We start from the raw sequence: 15,210 nt of genomic DNA on the forward strand, positions 1-15,210 counted from the left end.
TGAATCATGTTCTTCTGCCACTGCTGTTGCTTTGGAGTCTGGACAGAGAAAAGGGATCTGGCTGATTTAGTCTGACGGTGCAGGCTGACCAACACCGAGCTGCAGGTGTTTCATAAACATGATCAGATGCGGGTGAAGAGTTTTCTCAGCTCAGGTTACAATGTTCTTTCTCTCTGTCTCTACTGCAGGACCAGGACCCACCTGTAGAGGGCAGAACAACGTTCTCGTGCTGCAGAACATCGACAGATGGAACAGAGAAACTTCTGTGTAACCCTTGTGCTATCTTAGATGACCCCCCCCCCCTTACATTGACGTGTTCTCCCTACCATGACAAAGGTGGATAAAGGTGGAAAGATTTCATGTAATCCATGGACACCAGTGAAGATCACAAATCATTGAAGAGAAAAGGTTCAGAGCACTGTCTAGTGGGTCTAGATGACCCAACTCCCAATGTTAAAGTGCCTAGGATAGAACAAGGGTTACAGCAAAGAAGAATAGAGCGACTTGGGTGCTGGGAGGGGCTGAGGACCTGCGGGACCAAGGAAATACTTTCTGCTCCTGAAAAGGTCACCTGCTAGCTGTTGGATCCTCTCTGATCTGATCAAACCGAAACAGATAGACGGTAGATGTTATTTGACGAAGGTCCTCCTATGAAACGCTCTGAATCAATGGAGTCTGTCTCCTATTCATTCACCATTTGGCCTAGACTCAGGAATAAAGAACTAAAATCTGACCATCAGGACACACGATTCTGACATGAGAGCCATCTGAATGTCCAAAATCTGGTCCCCAAAACTTTAGCCCAACTTCTATGAGAGCTTTTCCCTGTGAGTTTCACCCAGAAGATGTAGACCATTCTCCTGTTTGCTTTTGTCGCAGCAACTCACAACCAAACAGAAAGAAAACTGGGGCAAAAACAGGCAAATCAGTAAAACTGTCTCTTCTCTGACAAAACGGAGCTTTGAAGTTTTCCTGTATTTCTCTGCCCTGTCTCACCAGAACAGTCCCCATAGGACGGAAGAACCTTCATTAAGGTTTGGAGAGCATCTCTGTGCAACCATGGAATCACAGAGATGAACAACTCCAGGTCCTGGAGGAGAACCGCTGTTTCCCTCTCACCTTCCTTCCATCAGTCAACCTTTGACCGTTTCTCTGTTGGTTTGAGACTAAACCAGCTGTTCATATCAGGTTGTGTTTGGCTCAAGCATCTGTACGTTTTCCTCTCTATAGGTTTGATCCATGCCCCCCCCGCCTTCCAATTATAGTGCTTGTGAAAACTGCTGATTGATTCCTTCCACAGGCCCCCAAGGCCTCCATCCATCCAGTCCTCAGATCAATATTCATAATGGAAACTGAGCGAGGGGGGGCATTTCTGTGAACACAACCACCCCTGCTGCTTTCTGTCTGTATCTGACAGGAGGGGGTCCAGTTGGTTACCCCCCCCCCCATTCTTTGGATGAGCTAAGGGGCCGTGGAGCCTCCCACTGCTTTACGGTGCACCTCCGGACCCAGTGGCATGACTGGTGATTAGGCTTGAGAGTGTTGTGATGCTGAAGTGGGGTCGGTCCATAGCCTGTGGCCCTTTTCTGCTGGAATGAGGTGACCTTTGCCCTTCATGCTCATAAACATCATATGAAGAACAGCAGAGAGGGTTTGTGCACATTTGTGCAGCAGATCATACATTCATTTCCCAACTGGAGCAGCCTGGACTCCCACACCAGCTTTCTGAGCATTTAGGGCATGGTTGCAGCAATTATTGCCCCCCCCAAAAGGCTGCCTCTGCTGAGCTGATGGGATTCTGTGTGGGCTTTTGTAAGGTTGCTTCCAAATGCTTTCCTTTGAAGCGGGGGCTTCAAAAGCAGAATTCAGGACGACTCGATGGAAGTGGAACCTCATTTCTGACAGAACCGGCATGAGGTGCAGACCGTCTTACAAATCCTCTCAGTCTGCTTTTATGGGAACTTCCCCGTCTGCCTTCAGAGCCGTCATCACTTCCATCCACAGCAGTCTGGCTGATTTTCCTGTTTCCTTCCAGCCTCTGGAAGCCGTCCAATAAAAGTACCCCTGTGAAGCTTTTTCTAAGCTTTCTTTCATTGTTCGCTTTTGAGAATTGGCAGATCTCTAAAATCCCAGCTGGTCTATCGCACATCTATTAATAATGTACCAAAAGCTGATGCCAGAAATCCTAATGCTGTGTTTGAAAAGCCAATGGATGAGGCAACTGTCAGATCTCTGGGGGTTTGTGCCCACGCAGCCAAACAATTATTTTCCTTGTTGTTTTACAGTAAAGAGACAAAAGGAAGAGGAAGCCGAGCTCTCTTCAGTCCGCTCTCACTACCTGCTTGGATGAGATCCTATCTCTAGCTGCATCTAAATACAGCAGACATTTATCGTGGAGCGCAGGTGCAGCATCCTGTGATGCACACAACCGCTGGAGATGCAGAATGGCTTTTCAATGCGTCTCTCTGGTCTTAGCAGAAAATTATGAACTTTGGAGTCATGGTGCACATGTTAATGCATAGAAGATGCTGGTTAGAGGTTTGTATTAGTGCTCATAGATGATTTCCCTGCACTTCTGCCCTGTATGGTTCAGGTGATGACATCACAACAGCCTCATCCTTCTCTTCAGTCAAGTGGCTCCAAAGCTTTTTTTCTTAACTATAACCCTTGTGCTATCCTATGGGGTCAAGATGACCATTGACGTGTTCTCCCTACCATGACAAAGGTGGATAAAGGTGGAAAGATTTCATGTAATCCATGGACACCAGTGAAGATCACAAATCATTGAAGAAAAAAGGTTCAGAGCACTGTCTAGTGGGTCTAGATGACCCAACTCCCAATGGTAAAGTGCCTAGAATAGCACAAGGGATAAATGTTCACAAATGCCAACCAATCTGAAACCTCTTCAAAGCTACAAACCTCCAAGGAGATGGTCAGGCAAAAGAAACCAAACTCATTTAAAAAACATTAAAAAAAATATCCTGTGACAATAAGAACCCAGAGTGATAATGAAATCCTATAAGACAATGAATGAGGCTTTCCTGGCAGCAAGCACACATGTACTTCCTCCTTTGACGGGAAGCCTGAAGCGCCTGGCTTGATCCAGACGAATGAGAGGTGTCACATGATCTGCAGGTCAAGACTACAACCGCAACACCAACATTTGTGGTTCAGAGGCTGGAAGCATGTTACTCTGCATGTTTGCATCCCACTGTGGAAGTGACTCAGTCAAAGTCCCTGAAAAAGATGAGAAATGAGCACCAGATCATTAAAACTCTCACTTCCTTCTTCCTGTTTTACATCTATGAGTGTGAGGCATCTCCTATTCATCATCTCAGCATCTAAACATGCATCCCTTTAGGTTCTTCTTCCAACTCCTTAGAAAAACAGCTTTTGTGTGTTTTTGAGGACTTTTTCCCTCAGCCCACCTTCTTCCTTATGCCAGCATCTCCTTCCCCTCAGCCACACTGTAGTCTTCATCACTTCCTACCTCCCAGTTTCCAAAGAACTGGCAGAGAATAATTCTTTTTTCTGTTGGTGACCAGCTCCTGTTCTAATTCCAGAGAGAACGGAATTGATCAATTCAATTGATCAATTCAATCAATTCAGCGAAATTTTCCTATTTTGTCATTATTGTTTTACTGTGAACTTAAAATGATAAAATCCTCCCTTGGAGGCAAAAGCTTTTTTTAGTTTTATAATGTCACATTTTTAACGTCACAGTTTTTCTAAATTTCCAAAAGCTAAAATATAAATGTGCTCCTCCTTTTTGATCTCGTTGTATGCATTATAAAGTAAATCTTCCAAACCTCTTCTAGAGCAATTCAACATTTTAGTATCTTCATCAAAGATTTTCATAAACAATTAGAAAAGTTTTGGACCACTTATTGCTCCCTGTGGGACTCCACATAGGCTTTAGCGTAGTTCTGACATTGTTTTATTTATTTACAAATGTTGTTGTGTATTTTCTGAAAGTCCTCCTCATCCTTTCTGCTCTAGTTTTACAATACAAATAATTACTGAACAACTAACCTTCATCACTGCACAGGAAGTGTTTCATCATAAAAGGTCGATCTGACAGCTGGGTTACAGTGTGAGTTTTTCTCTGGACATGAGAAGAAAAAGCCATTTCTTGCTCTGATTCTTTCAGAAATGGGAAGGCCTTTGGAGAAACGCTGCAGTGAGACGGACAAACCCTTTTTGGAGGAGGTGCCACACTTTCAATTCCCACCTACCTTCAATGATAAAGTGTTTTTGTCACTGAAGGGCACCTAAAATAGTGCCGTATGCGGCGCTGCCCAGTACATGGAAAACTGGAACACAGAAGGTTCTGGCGGCCTCGTCCTCCCACAGGGACTTAAAAAAGCACACAGAGCCACTGCAGCGCTCATTAAAACGCCCTCAGTTTGTTGGAGGAGAGAAACTTTTCTCTCAGGAAGCATCTTTGCTGAGCTAACTTCCTTCAGAATCGGGTCAGAGAAGGAGACTTTGTGTCGTTCATCCACGCACCTCATCGACAATGACGGTTTGCTTTATTCCAGGGAGGGAGGAGCTTATGGTACGAATGCTGGGCTGGTCCCTGACTGTACCGGGACATCCTGCCTGAAAGGAGCGCCGATCAAACAGAGCATGCTCCTGTCACTCACACGTTCCACCTGAGGAGAACCGTCTCTCTGAAACGATCCGGCATGCTTCACATTTCCTTTCTGAAATGTCGGGATCTTAAAACAACCTCTCCGCTGAATTAAACTTTTCCCACCTTTGCGTGCCAAAGACGTGCAGGCGGTAGATGGAAAACAATCCTCCCAAACATCTATTTAAAGGCTGCAGCAGACCTGGGAGGGAGCATGCGTTTGGGGGGTCTCTGGAGGCTGAGCACACCAAGCGCACACACAAGCAAAGCAGGCGAGCAACAACAGACCACACTGAAAGTGTAAAAACATGGGATAGTCACCAGAGATTTACTAAAAAAACATGTTCAATTTCCTGAAGGATCTCAAGCTCTCTAAAGACGTTTCGGACCTCATCTCTCTCTATGCACTGCTGTTTGTTCATGTACTTCATGGCATACATCTTCTCAGTGTCCCTCTTTTGCACAATGCATACCTGCAGAAAGAGGGGCAGAGTGGAGGGGAGAGAGAGAGAGAAAATATACGTGTTAGTGTAAGTCAGAACAAACTTCTCCAGAAAAATTCATAGACACAAAGATGGATCTGAAGGTAGTTCAGAGTTGAGTCCTCAAGATCAATTCAATTCAATTCAATTTTATTTCTGTAGCCCAAATTCACAGCAACAGTCGTCTCAGTGGGCTTTGTAAGTCTTGTACGGTAAACATACAACTGATTTGATTTGATTTGAAATGGTTTATTTCAAGAAATCAAATAAGAATACACAAAACAATACAATATATATTCATACAATGACAAATCAAAATTAGGATAATTAGACATATTAATAAATATTGCTTGAAAGGGAGTGGAAGGAAGCGAACTTATATAATTCCACCCCGTTATACTATAACCATTTTATTACATGATTTATCAATATCCGGTTCCTAGCTTTAATCAGACAGAATTAAGAATCCTGAAGTATCAATTAAGCACATGACAAAGATGAATTACTTAAATTATTATGTAAAAATAACTATTTTAGAAATCAACATGGCAACTGCAGATCAGTTTTTCAAAAATATATGCAGATTATGTTACTTATAAAAAAAAATTGATATGATTAAAAAAATAAGAATACTATATCAGTAAAATAGACATAACACTGTTTCAGAAATTTTCATACTATCAAAAGTAAAAAACGTGTGCAAAATTATGTTACATTAGGAAAAATCATGAATCAACTTATCAATTTTTTGGAGCAAGTGAAGTAATATCATTAAAAGTCAATCAATTTAACCATTTTCAATCATTGATTAATGATTTGTTTTATTGTTTTATTTTATTTTTTGTATTTTTTTTATTTAATTTTTTATAATAAAGTAAAGCTGTGAAGTAAAATAAAAAAGGGTCCATAGGTCCATATTATGTGGATTGTCCAAGGTTGGTATTTCTTCTTCTGCTGATTGTCAGACGTTCTTCTGGGTTTAAACAGAGTTTCTAGTTCTCTTCTTTGTTATGTCTGCAGACATTAGATAAAAGTCCATTTCCTTCTTCAGCTGATATCAGCGGTGCTGAAAGTTGGGGTCAAGTTGTCTGCAGGTCAGAACTTTGCTGAGAATCAGGGTTACTTCAGATTTTTGGAGAAAGTGATGAATCCAGGCGTCATATTTCTTGAAATTATTTGGCTCTTTGATTTATTATTGCATGTTGGTTCAGATGACCGTGATCAAACACTTCTCAAAGTCCTTCATGGTGTTCACAACCAGAACCTTGGACCGGTCCGGTGGACCGAGTGGTTTGACGTAAATCCTGCAGCCTTCAACCCAAGTGTTCTCGATCTGCTTCTCCTTCCTGAGAAGCCTCGCATGTTTGGAGATTTCAGCATTCCTTCTGGTCAGATGGTCGTTCAGACATGCAGCAGATCCCTTCAGATTCTTCTTTTGATTCATCAGAGCTAGCTTGTGTTTTTGATTCACAAACCTGATGAGGATCGCTGGTTTATCCGTTTCCTTTCTCCTGGGGAGCGGGTGGCAGGTCTCCATGGTGTTGAGATCTAGGGAAATCCCTTTAGATGTGAGAAATGATTCCACTTGGTGTTCCAGAGTCTCTCCATCGATGCCAGGTTCAGAAGAACTGCTAGCAATGCTAGCGCTATTAGCATTAGCAATGCTAACTCCTGCTCCATTTAGCTTTGCCCGAGGTTGGATCGGTACTCCAGTGAGAATGACATTATTCATCCTTACTTGTTGTTCCTCATCGTCCAGTCTTTTCTCCAGAATGTCGACCCGGTTTTCTCGTTGCTCGTTCTGAGCTCGGAATCTTCGGAAGTCTTCCATTAACATAAGGAGAGGAGCTAGCTTAGCGGTCACTTGTTCCATAAAGGGATACAACGCAGCTTGGATATCATCAAGAGTCTTTTTAAGGTCTTTGTAGTCCTGGTTTTTCTTAGGGGCCATGGTCAGCTCTCTTTTTAGGAGAAAATCAATTTTATAAGTCGTATGAAGATAGTTGTGTGGCCGCAGTGAGCCACACGCGTCCGTGCTGTAACCCGGAACAATCAAAAAGGATCACAAATGCATAGAACTCAATAGGAGAATACTAAACTTTAACTAAACTGATTGACTAAACTGGGCATCCCTGCCCCTAGACCCTCCTTCATGGTAAGGAAAAACTCCTAAAAAAAACAGAATCTGGCAAAAACAAAGAAACCTCAGGGGTGTCCACATGAAGGAGGGATCCTCCCCCAGGACGGACAGGAGATTACCAGAACTCATAGAGAAGAATTAACTTATCTAACTCTACAACTGCATATTTAAAGTCCAGCATATGATCTACATCCAGATGAAGTTGGGAGACGGCCGGGGGGCGCGAGTCGAGCCAGAGGCAGGATCCACAGCCAGGTGTAGGAGCAGGCGCAGAGACGAGGAACATGGTCAGGTACAGGAGCACGGATGAGCCCGGAAGGGAGTGGGAAAAAGGGACAGTACAGTACAAACGCACTGCACCAAACAGAGGCATGGAGAACTAAATGATAAATAAATGATCAAGAATAGAGAAGAGAAGGAGAGTAGAAGTGGATGAGAAAAGAGGACAGAACCCCAGTGCACCATAGTTACCCCAGCTTCAACTTCTAGCAGCCTACTAAAAACTATTTGTTATTGTTATTAAGTTTACTTTAACCACATTGACATTCAGTTAAATAATCTCTGAATACTAACTATTCTGACAAAAGGCCTGTCAACCATCCATCAGATCCATCAGCGAGACCACCTCCATTAGAGACACCACCTCCATCATAGAGACCAGCTCCATCAGAGAGACCACCTCCGGTGGAGAGACCACCTCCATCAGAGAGACCACCTCCATCAGAGAGACCACCTTCATCAGAGAGACCACCTCCATCAGAGAGACCACCTTCATCAGAGAGACCACCTTCATCAGAGACTCCACCTCCATCAGAGAGACCACCTCCATCAGAGAGACCACCTCCATCAGAGAGACCACCTTCATCAGAGAGACCACCTTCATCAGAGAGACCACCTCCATCAGAGAGACCACCTTCATCAGAGAGACCACCTTCATCAGAGAGACCACCACCATCAGAGAGACCACCTCCGGTGGAGAGACCACCTCCATCAGAGAGACCACCTCCATCAGAGAGACCACCTTCATCAGAGTGACCACCTTCATCAGAGAGACCACCTCCATCAGAGAGACCACCTTCATCAGAGACTCCACCTCCATCAGAGAGACCACCTCCATCAGAGAGACCACCTCCATCAGAGAGACCAGCTCCATCAGAGAGACCACCTTCATCAGAGAGACCACCTTCATCAGAGACTCCACCTCCGGTGGAGAGACCACCTCCATCAGAGAGACCACCTCCATCAGAGAGACCACCTCCATCAGAGAGACCAGCTCCATCAGAGAGACCACCTCCATCAGAGAGACCACCTCCGGTGGAGAGACCACCTCTACTGGAGAGACCACCTCCATCAGAGAGACCAGCTCCATCAGAGAGACCACCTCCGGTGAAAAGACCACTTTCATCAGAGAGACCACCTCCATCAGAGAGACCACCTCCATCAGAGAGACCACCTCCATCAGAGAGACCACCTCCATCAGAGAGACCAGCTCCATCATAAAGACAAGCTCCATCCAAGAAATCTGTTTGTGTTTTAGCAGAACTTTAAATAATTACATGTGTTGGATGGTGCTCATGTCACAAAAACCTGCAACAGGAAGTAAAGTTTGACATGAGAAGAAAAGCATGAAGACCACATGAGGAAAGACTAGATTTTCATTTCAAAGACGTTTTCAGCCTTTTATCCAGGAGGCTTTCTCAGACAGCTCCAGAAGCTGATCCCTACGACCTGCTGTGTTTGTGCATTAGGAACATAATATCCACTCTGCATTTTAAAGGCAGAAAACCATCTTTAGGTTTAAGGAATTCCTGACTAAAATAACCTCATTTGATTAGCAAAACTCCAAATATTTATAGTTGCAGTTGTCCTCAACCTAACCTGGATTCTGGTCTCCAGGGTTTACTGGATCTATCCATGATTCCACAACAGTGAGCACTTAAAGGTGATTGTTTCAAACTAAAGGCTCCTCCTTCAAATGTTTTCTCTTCCTTCTAAAATCTTAATAGGCCTCCTCTCTAACAGCTGATTGTTTGGTGGGGGGGGGGGGGGGGCATTTAGTTTTCACAGAAACCCTAGATTTTCTGTAAAAGACTGAAAGATTTCATTTTCATACCAACTCTCCAAGAGGAATACAGGCTGTTTTCTGGGGTTGTGGAAATGCTGGAGGAGATTCTGCCCCTTCAGCTGCTCGTCTTCCTCACAAGCACAGAGGACAATGGCAGCAGAGCAGCAAGAGCATCAATCATCCCTCAACAGTTTAGAAAAAGAGGAATTTGCTTCAAACTATGACGAGGAATCTGATGAGCTCAAAATAAATGCTGTTTTTCCAGTAAAGCTTTATTTCTTACATTTATCTGAAATCCTGAGTCCATAGAAACAACAGAAGCAAAAACAAAATGTTGCATCATTATCTACTCAAAAGCCCTAAAAATGAAACTCATTCTTGCACCCTTCAGTGAATTCTGCTAAGGGACTTCCAGAGGTGTCATTACAGCCACTCAGATCCTTTCTTGGCTGGGACACTTGGATTTCATGAACAGGCACACAAAGTAAAAGTTCCAATATATTAAGTCAAAATCCGTCTCTCTAAGAATCTGATGGATGATGCACCAACGCCACCAACGCTATACTATGTTGGTCTTTTATGCTTTTCCTGATTCTACATGCTATCCTTGCAGCCTCCTTGGCTGCTGGTGGAAGATGCTCTAGAAATGAAGAAATGACAGCTGAACAGAATTTCATGGCTTTCAGTTCAACCCTGTCAGCTAAACGTTCCTCCTTTTGGTCCTTTTTTCTAATTCACAGCAACAAAGAAGTCCAAGTTTCTCATTCAGTAACTACCTCACCCATCCAGTGCTGAGAAATCGGGTTCAGTTAGTGAAGTCCTCATGGTAAAGGACGGTGAGGTGCATCACTCACATCCTGCAGCCAGCATGAAGTTTGCTGTGAACTTCAAAGACAAAGGTAAAACTCCAGATATTTTTAATGCATGTGGACAAAAAAAACGTATCAAGACTAAACAAAGGGCACCAATGAGAGTGTGCACACCGACGCGAAAAAACGGCACGCGTCAAAGCGTCAAAAAAAAACAACGCCTCGGGTTCATTTTTTTTTTTCGACGCCTTGCGTCGAAATCTATTCGACCAATGAGAATGGCGCTTTTGCACACGTGTCTGGAGCTTCTGAAGTTACAGTAAAACACAACTTGGGGGCGCTCAAACACAAAACTGCCTTGCTGAGCACACATACCAGCGAAGAAGATAGACGCCAAGTAGCGTCTACACTGCCTCAAAGAAATAATGACGGACATTCTAAAATATCCCCGAACCAATTTGGAGCAACTGGTGCTGGAAATATTCACGTTTTCTTTGTATGATTCTGACAAGCGTGTAAATACTTGCTCTCTTCTTCCGAGTGAAAAGCGACTTTAAGAAGCGTAAAGTTGCGTAGCGCCACCTTGTGTACAGGAGTATTTCTGTTTACATTAAGCGCCATCTAATGTCAGGGAATGAAATTGCATGTTCGCTCGGCTCACCGTCAGCGAAAATCGCCTGGGTGTGAACACAAAAAACGTGGCGAAAAACGCTGGCGAATAACGCCTGGCGAATATTCGTCCCGGTGTGTACGGGCCTTTACTCTTCAACCTGAAACATCCCATAATGCAGACATCATGCTGTATGTGTCTGAGCTGCTCGGGGGTGGGTGCGTGGGGTGGGGGGTGTTCCGGCAGCAGCATGGAAATGTGGGGGAGTGCTGACTAAGTCTGACCTGAAACTCCAGAGTCCTGACATTTCATGCTCTCATTAAAATGGGAGGACAGCAGGGGGGTCTGGAGCTGAAAATCAGTCTGATGGTGTGCGCCGCCCCCCGGCCCCCCCAGCCCCTCGACCCACACTGACTGAACCTTTCTCTTAGAGACCCAGTCCCTGAGCAGGACACTTTGGACCTCCTGCACTCTGACCACAGGAGAAGATGTGATGATGGGGAAGAAGGATCAGTCAGAGACGCATGTCCTCCAGGAGATGAAGACCTGCAAAGGGATGCTTTGACATGCAGCACTCAGACTGGAGTCACACTAACAGCAACTCACTGATTCAAACCAACAGTACAGAGAGTCCAACCTGAATTTGACACAAAAAAAGTCATCTGTGTCTCTAATCAGTCAGTTTATTTTTATTTTTTAGTTTCACAGTAATAGGTTACTTTTGTAAATCTTTTGTGCCACATTACTGGGTAAACATAACCAACACAACCACAAAAGGAGGGACAGATGACCCCCCCCCCCCCCCATGTGAATCTGAGGGACTCTGGGAAATGAAGCATCAGGAGAATTGTTTCAGAGCATCTTAAGCTTGTTTTATCATCATAGTGAGAGGTCCGTCACACGATCAACTGAAGGAGTTATCACAGTTTGCTCCAGAAAGCTAAGTAATTATCATCACTTCTGCTCATCTTCAGTTCCAGAGAAAGTGTCAAAAACAGACTCATGCGTGAGATTAGAATTCACTTTTGTTAAACCGTCAATCAAAGCCGGATGGCTTTCCATCAGAAACCTTCTTACTACACAGCGGCTTTCCCGGATGCCCTGATGCATTTCTTCTGACACTTCTCTTCAGAGGGCCGCATTTTCCTTTTTTAGAATATGAATAATTACGTGTCAATCATCCCCCGCTATCTGCACACCTCAGCAGCTGGTCAACCGACTGAAATGATGACTTCAGAAAGGATTATTCCTTTATTCATAGAATTTATAAGCAATTTAATGCATTATGGCAGCTGTGAAAAAAGTGAACAATTTAGAGGTGAGAGGAGTGATAACGCGCTCCGCTGGGTTTTGCATATGAATGGAGGCATTTCCCGCCGGTCACCAGAACTCCAGCAAGTTTATGCAAAACAGCAGACGGCAGGGATGGGAACACTTTCTGTCCATCCTCTATGAATGCAGTTAGAAGGATTCCATCAACCTAATGTGATTGATTTGTGATTAAACAGTTTGAATCAAAAAAGAGAAAATCTGATCTGCTCAGAGTCTGGAGAAATGTGGGAAAATTCAAAATTCTGGATTCACCAAACTCCAGGCAGAGCAGAAGAGCAAAAACAGATAATAATTCAAGTAAATGTGGGCGGGGCTCAATTTTCATAATGTCACTTCTCACATTTGTGTCAAAACATTCAGTCTTCAATGTTAACAGTATATGGGGGCGGGGCTTTCAGAAAAACAGCAGAAAGGCGAGTCAGAGGAAACCCCTCAGTCTCTTGGAGGTGCGTGAGCCTCGTGTTCACAGTTGGCGGCAGTGTTCTGCAGCGGAGCCGCCACCAATGTGTGAATGTGTGTGTGAATGTGTGTGTGACTGGGTGAATGGGTCTGTGACTGTAAAGTGCTTTATGAGTATACGCCATTTACAGTCAGAGAGCCGACCTCAGCCGGGTTGAGCTGTGGGACTGTGGTACCTCGCTGGGTTTGTGTAGATGCAGAAAAACAAACCCTCACACCTTTATTCATTTTTCTGGAAATCAGCATGTAGTGGATCAATACATGAAAGGTGTCAGAGTTTCCATTTGGGGGCCGTTGGGGGCTCTCAATCCAGACCTGCTTCTGTTTGAGCGCCAGAAGCAGCAGAGACACTGAACTGTGTTTAATGAACAAACCAAAAGAGAAGACGAGGAGGCACAGCTTTCCATTCTGTCTGCAGGCAGGAAGAACCATGTCCTCCACGGATCACATTCCTGCTTTAAGCACCGGTATCTGTATCAGATGACCTCACATCGTCATGACGATGGAAGCTCCCGACTCTTAGAGGGCAGGAGGATCCTTGGATGCAAATGACATGAAGGACGAAGACTTCCACACTGAGCACCTTCTGTCTCATCCTCTGAGGCTGATACAGGAAGAAGAATCCTTCCTTAGTATTAAAGCAGCTGAAATTCTCACTGTCATTGGATTGGATCTCCGAGTCGTGACTTTGTTTTTCTGCAGCACAATCATTATCTAATCAGCACTGAGGAAGAAAAACGGCACCAATAAGGAGGAGATGTGCAGCCAGCCTCTGGACTTCATCTCCATCGCTCCTACGACGACTCCAAGAAAAAACATCCACTTTGTGAAATAAAGACGAATGCACAAGCACATCTGAGGAGTTCTACAGGCAGCAGAAGTAATCTGATTAACACACAGCAGGAATACTCAGAGCAACAAATCAATAGTTCAACAATCCCCACAAAAAAATTAAGACGACTCAATGAGAGAAATCTCAGAAAAGAGAGTCACAAAATCTGCAGGAAAAGTCCACAGAGGCTCAGGGTGACCTATCTGCTGTGTGACCCATCTGCTGCAGATCGGAAAACTAATTTTAAATTCCACAGAGATGAAGCGTCCAGCCCTAACTCCAGTCTTTGAGCCAGCTGCTGGGTGGGAGGAGGAAGTTAAATCCTGAGGTCACTGGATAATGATTTTATGAGCAGCTGGAGAATTAAACGTGAAGATATAACAAATTCTCCAGGTTTCAAACTTAGAACTCTTTTTGAAAGCCCCCTGCACAATTCCACGTCTTTTATGGAAAGTCCTTTGGTTTGCCTAAGAAGGCTGCAGTGTTTTCAGCTTCGTTCAAACGTTTCTTCTCCAGGTCTTCCTTCTCCTCAGCTTCCTTCAGCTCCTCGGGGGGATTCCAAAGAGCTCCCAGGTCAGCTGAGAGATGTAGTCTCTCCAGTATCTCCTGGGCCTTCCCGGGGATTTCAGTCCAGTTGGACATGTCCGGAGACATCTGAACCAGATGCCTTGACCACCTCAACTAACTAACTAACTAACTCCCCTGGAAGTGGAGGAGCAGCAGCTCTACTCAGAGTGACTGAGCTCCTTCCCCTATCTCGACGAGAATGCTATCCTGGGCACTTTAACGTTGGGAGTTGGGTCATCTAGACCCACTAGACAGTGCGCTGAACCTTTTTTCTTCAATGATTTGTGAGCGAATAAATACGTTCTAAAAAGGAAAGTCAGGAACTCCTTAATGTGGTCTGGGGAGGGGGCTGTCAGGTGTCCTGCCTTAAATGTTCCTCTGCTTTCAAGCCCGATCAATGTCACACCCCCAAGAGTCATATACCCCACTGTGATTGGTTGGTTCGTCAGCTCCGCGCACAACACTGAAAAAGTGTCATTCATACAAACTGGCGGGACGCATGAACATTAAACTTTCATATTAAGGCGGGGGCCGCAAAATATCATCTTGTGGCCGCAAGTTGGAGACCCCTGCATTAGATAGTGTGTTCCCTTTGTGGCGCTGTACTCAAACGAGAGCAGCCCAATGGTCAAAGGTGCCGGGTCACACATAGCAGTCATACTTGTAAGTCTGAATATGGAATGCCTCAGAAACACACTTCATCTGACTTTACACACTGATTTTACATTCACATTCTCTTCAACCTTGATGATGTTTTGGTGTTTGGGGTAGTTTTTACCCCAAAGTTTTATGGAGATCTTGTCTTCTGTAATTGAACGGAGCTTTATGCCAAACTAAAAGAATGTGAAAATAAATATCTTTACTGCACGAGTTGTCTGACTGAAATGCTTTTCTTGAGCCTATTGGAGTAAACTATATGTATATCCATACATATTATCAAATATTACCTTTGGCTCTCTACAGAAAAATTCCTTTATGAATTATAAGTCACTTTTGCTCATTTTTCTACGCAGAAGTGAGATGACTCGATCTCTGAGGCACCGCCTTTCTCTCCTTTTGGGTGCCACCCATTTTATGATATCAACTTAGAACTGGCATCGGCACTCATTTTTATTTGCTTACTAGCAAAGACATTTCTTAAATTTTAGTTTTTGCTGTTATTTTGTGAAAACACAGGTCATACATTGAATTGAAATAAAACTGTGACCCAAAAATCCAGGTTTGAACCAAATCATTGAGAAAGTGAATCGTTGCATCCCTAACAGACACTCGGAGAAGGGG

General features: G+C 44.1%; 1 protein-coding gene across 1 annotated transcript in view; it reads right to left on the reverse strand.

Annotated features, from left to right (window-relative positions):
• The window catches only part of stk32c (serine/threonine kinase 32C), an 88,772-nt gene that overhangs the window by 24,908 nt on the left and 48,654 nt on the right, over window positions 1-15,210 (reverse strand). The window contains exon 3 of the mRNA XM_023963090.1: window positions 4,955-5,106. Coding sequence (XP_023818858.1) covers window positions 4,955-5,106 — 152 coding nt within the window. The remainder of the gene's footprint in view (window positions 1-4,954; window positions 5,107-15,210) is intronic.

Source organism: Oryzias latipes, chromosome 15 (genome assembly GCF_002234675.1).
Source record: "Oryzias latipes chromosome 15, ASM223467v1".
NCBI classification, from domain to species: Eukaryota; Metazoa; Chordata; class Actinopteri; order Beloniformes; family Adrianichthyidae; genus Oryzias; species Oryzias latipes.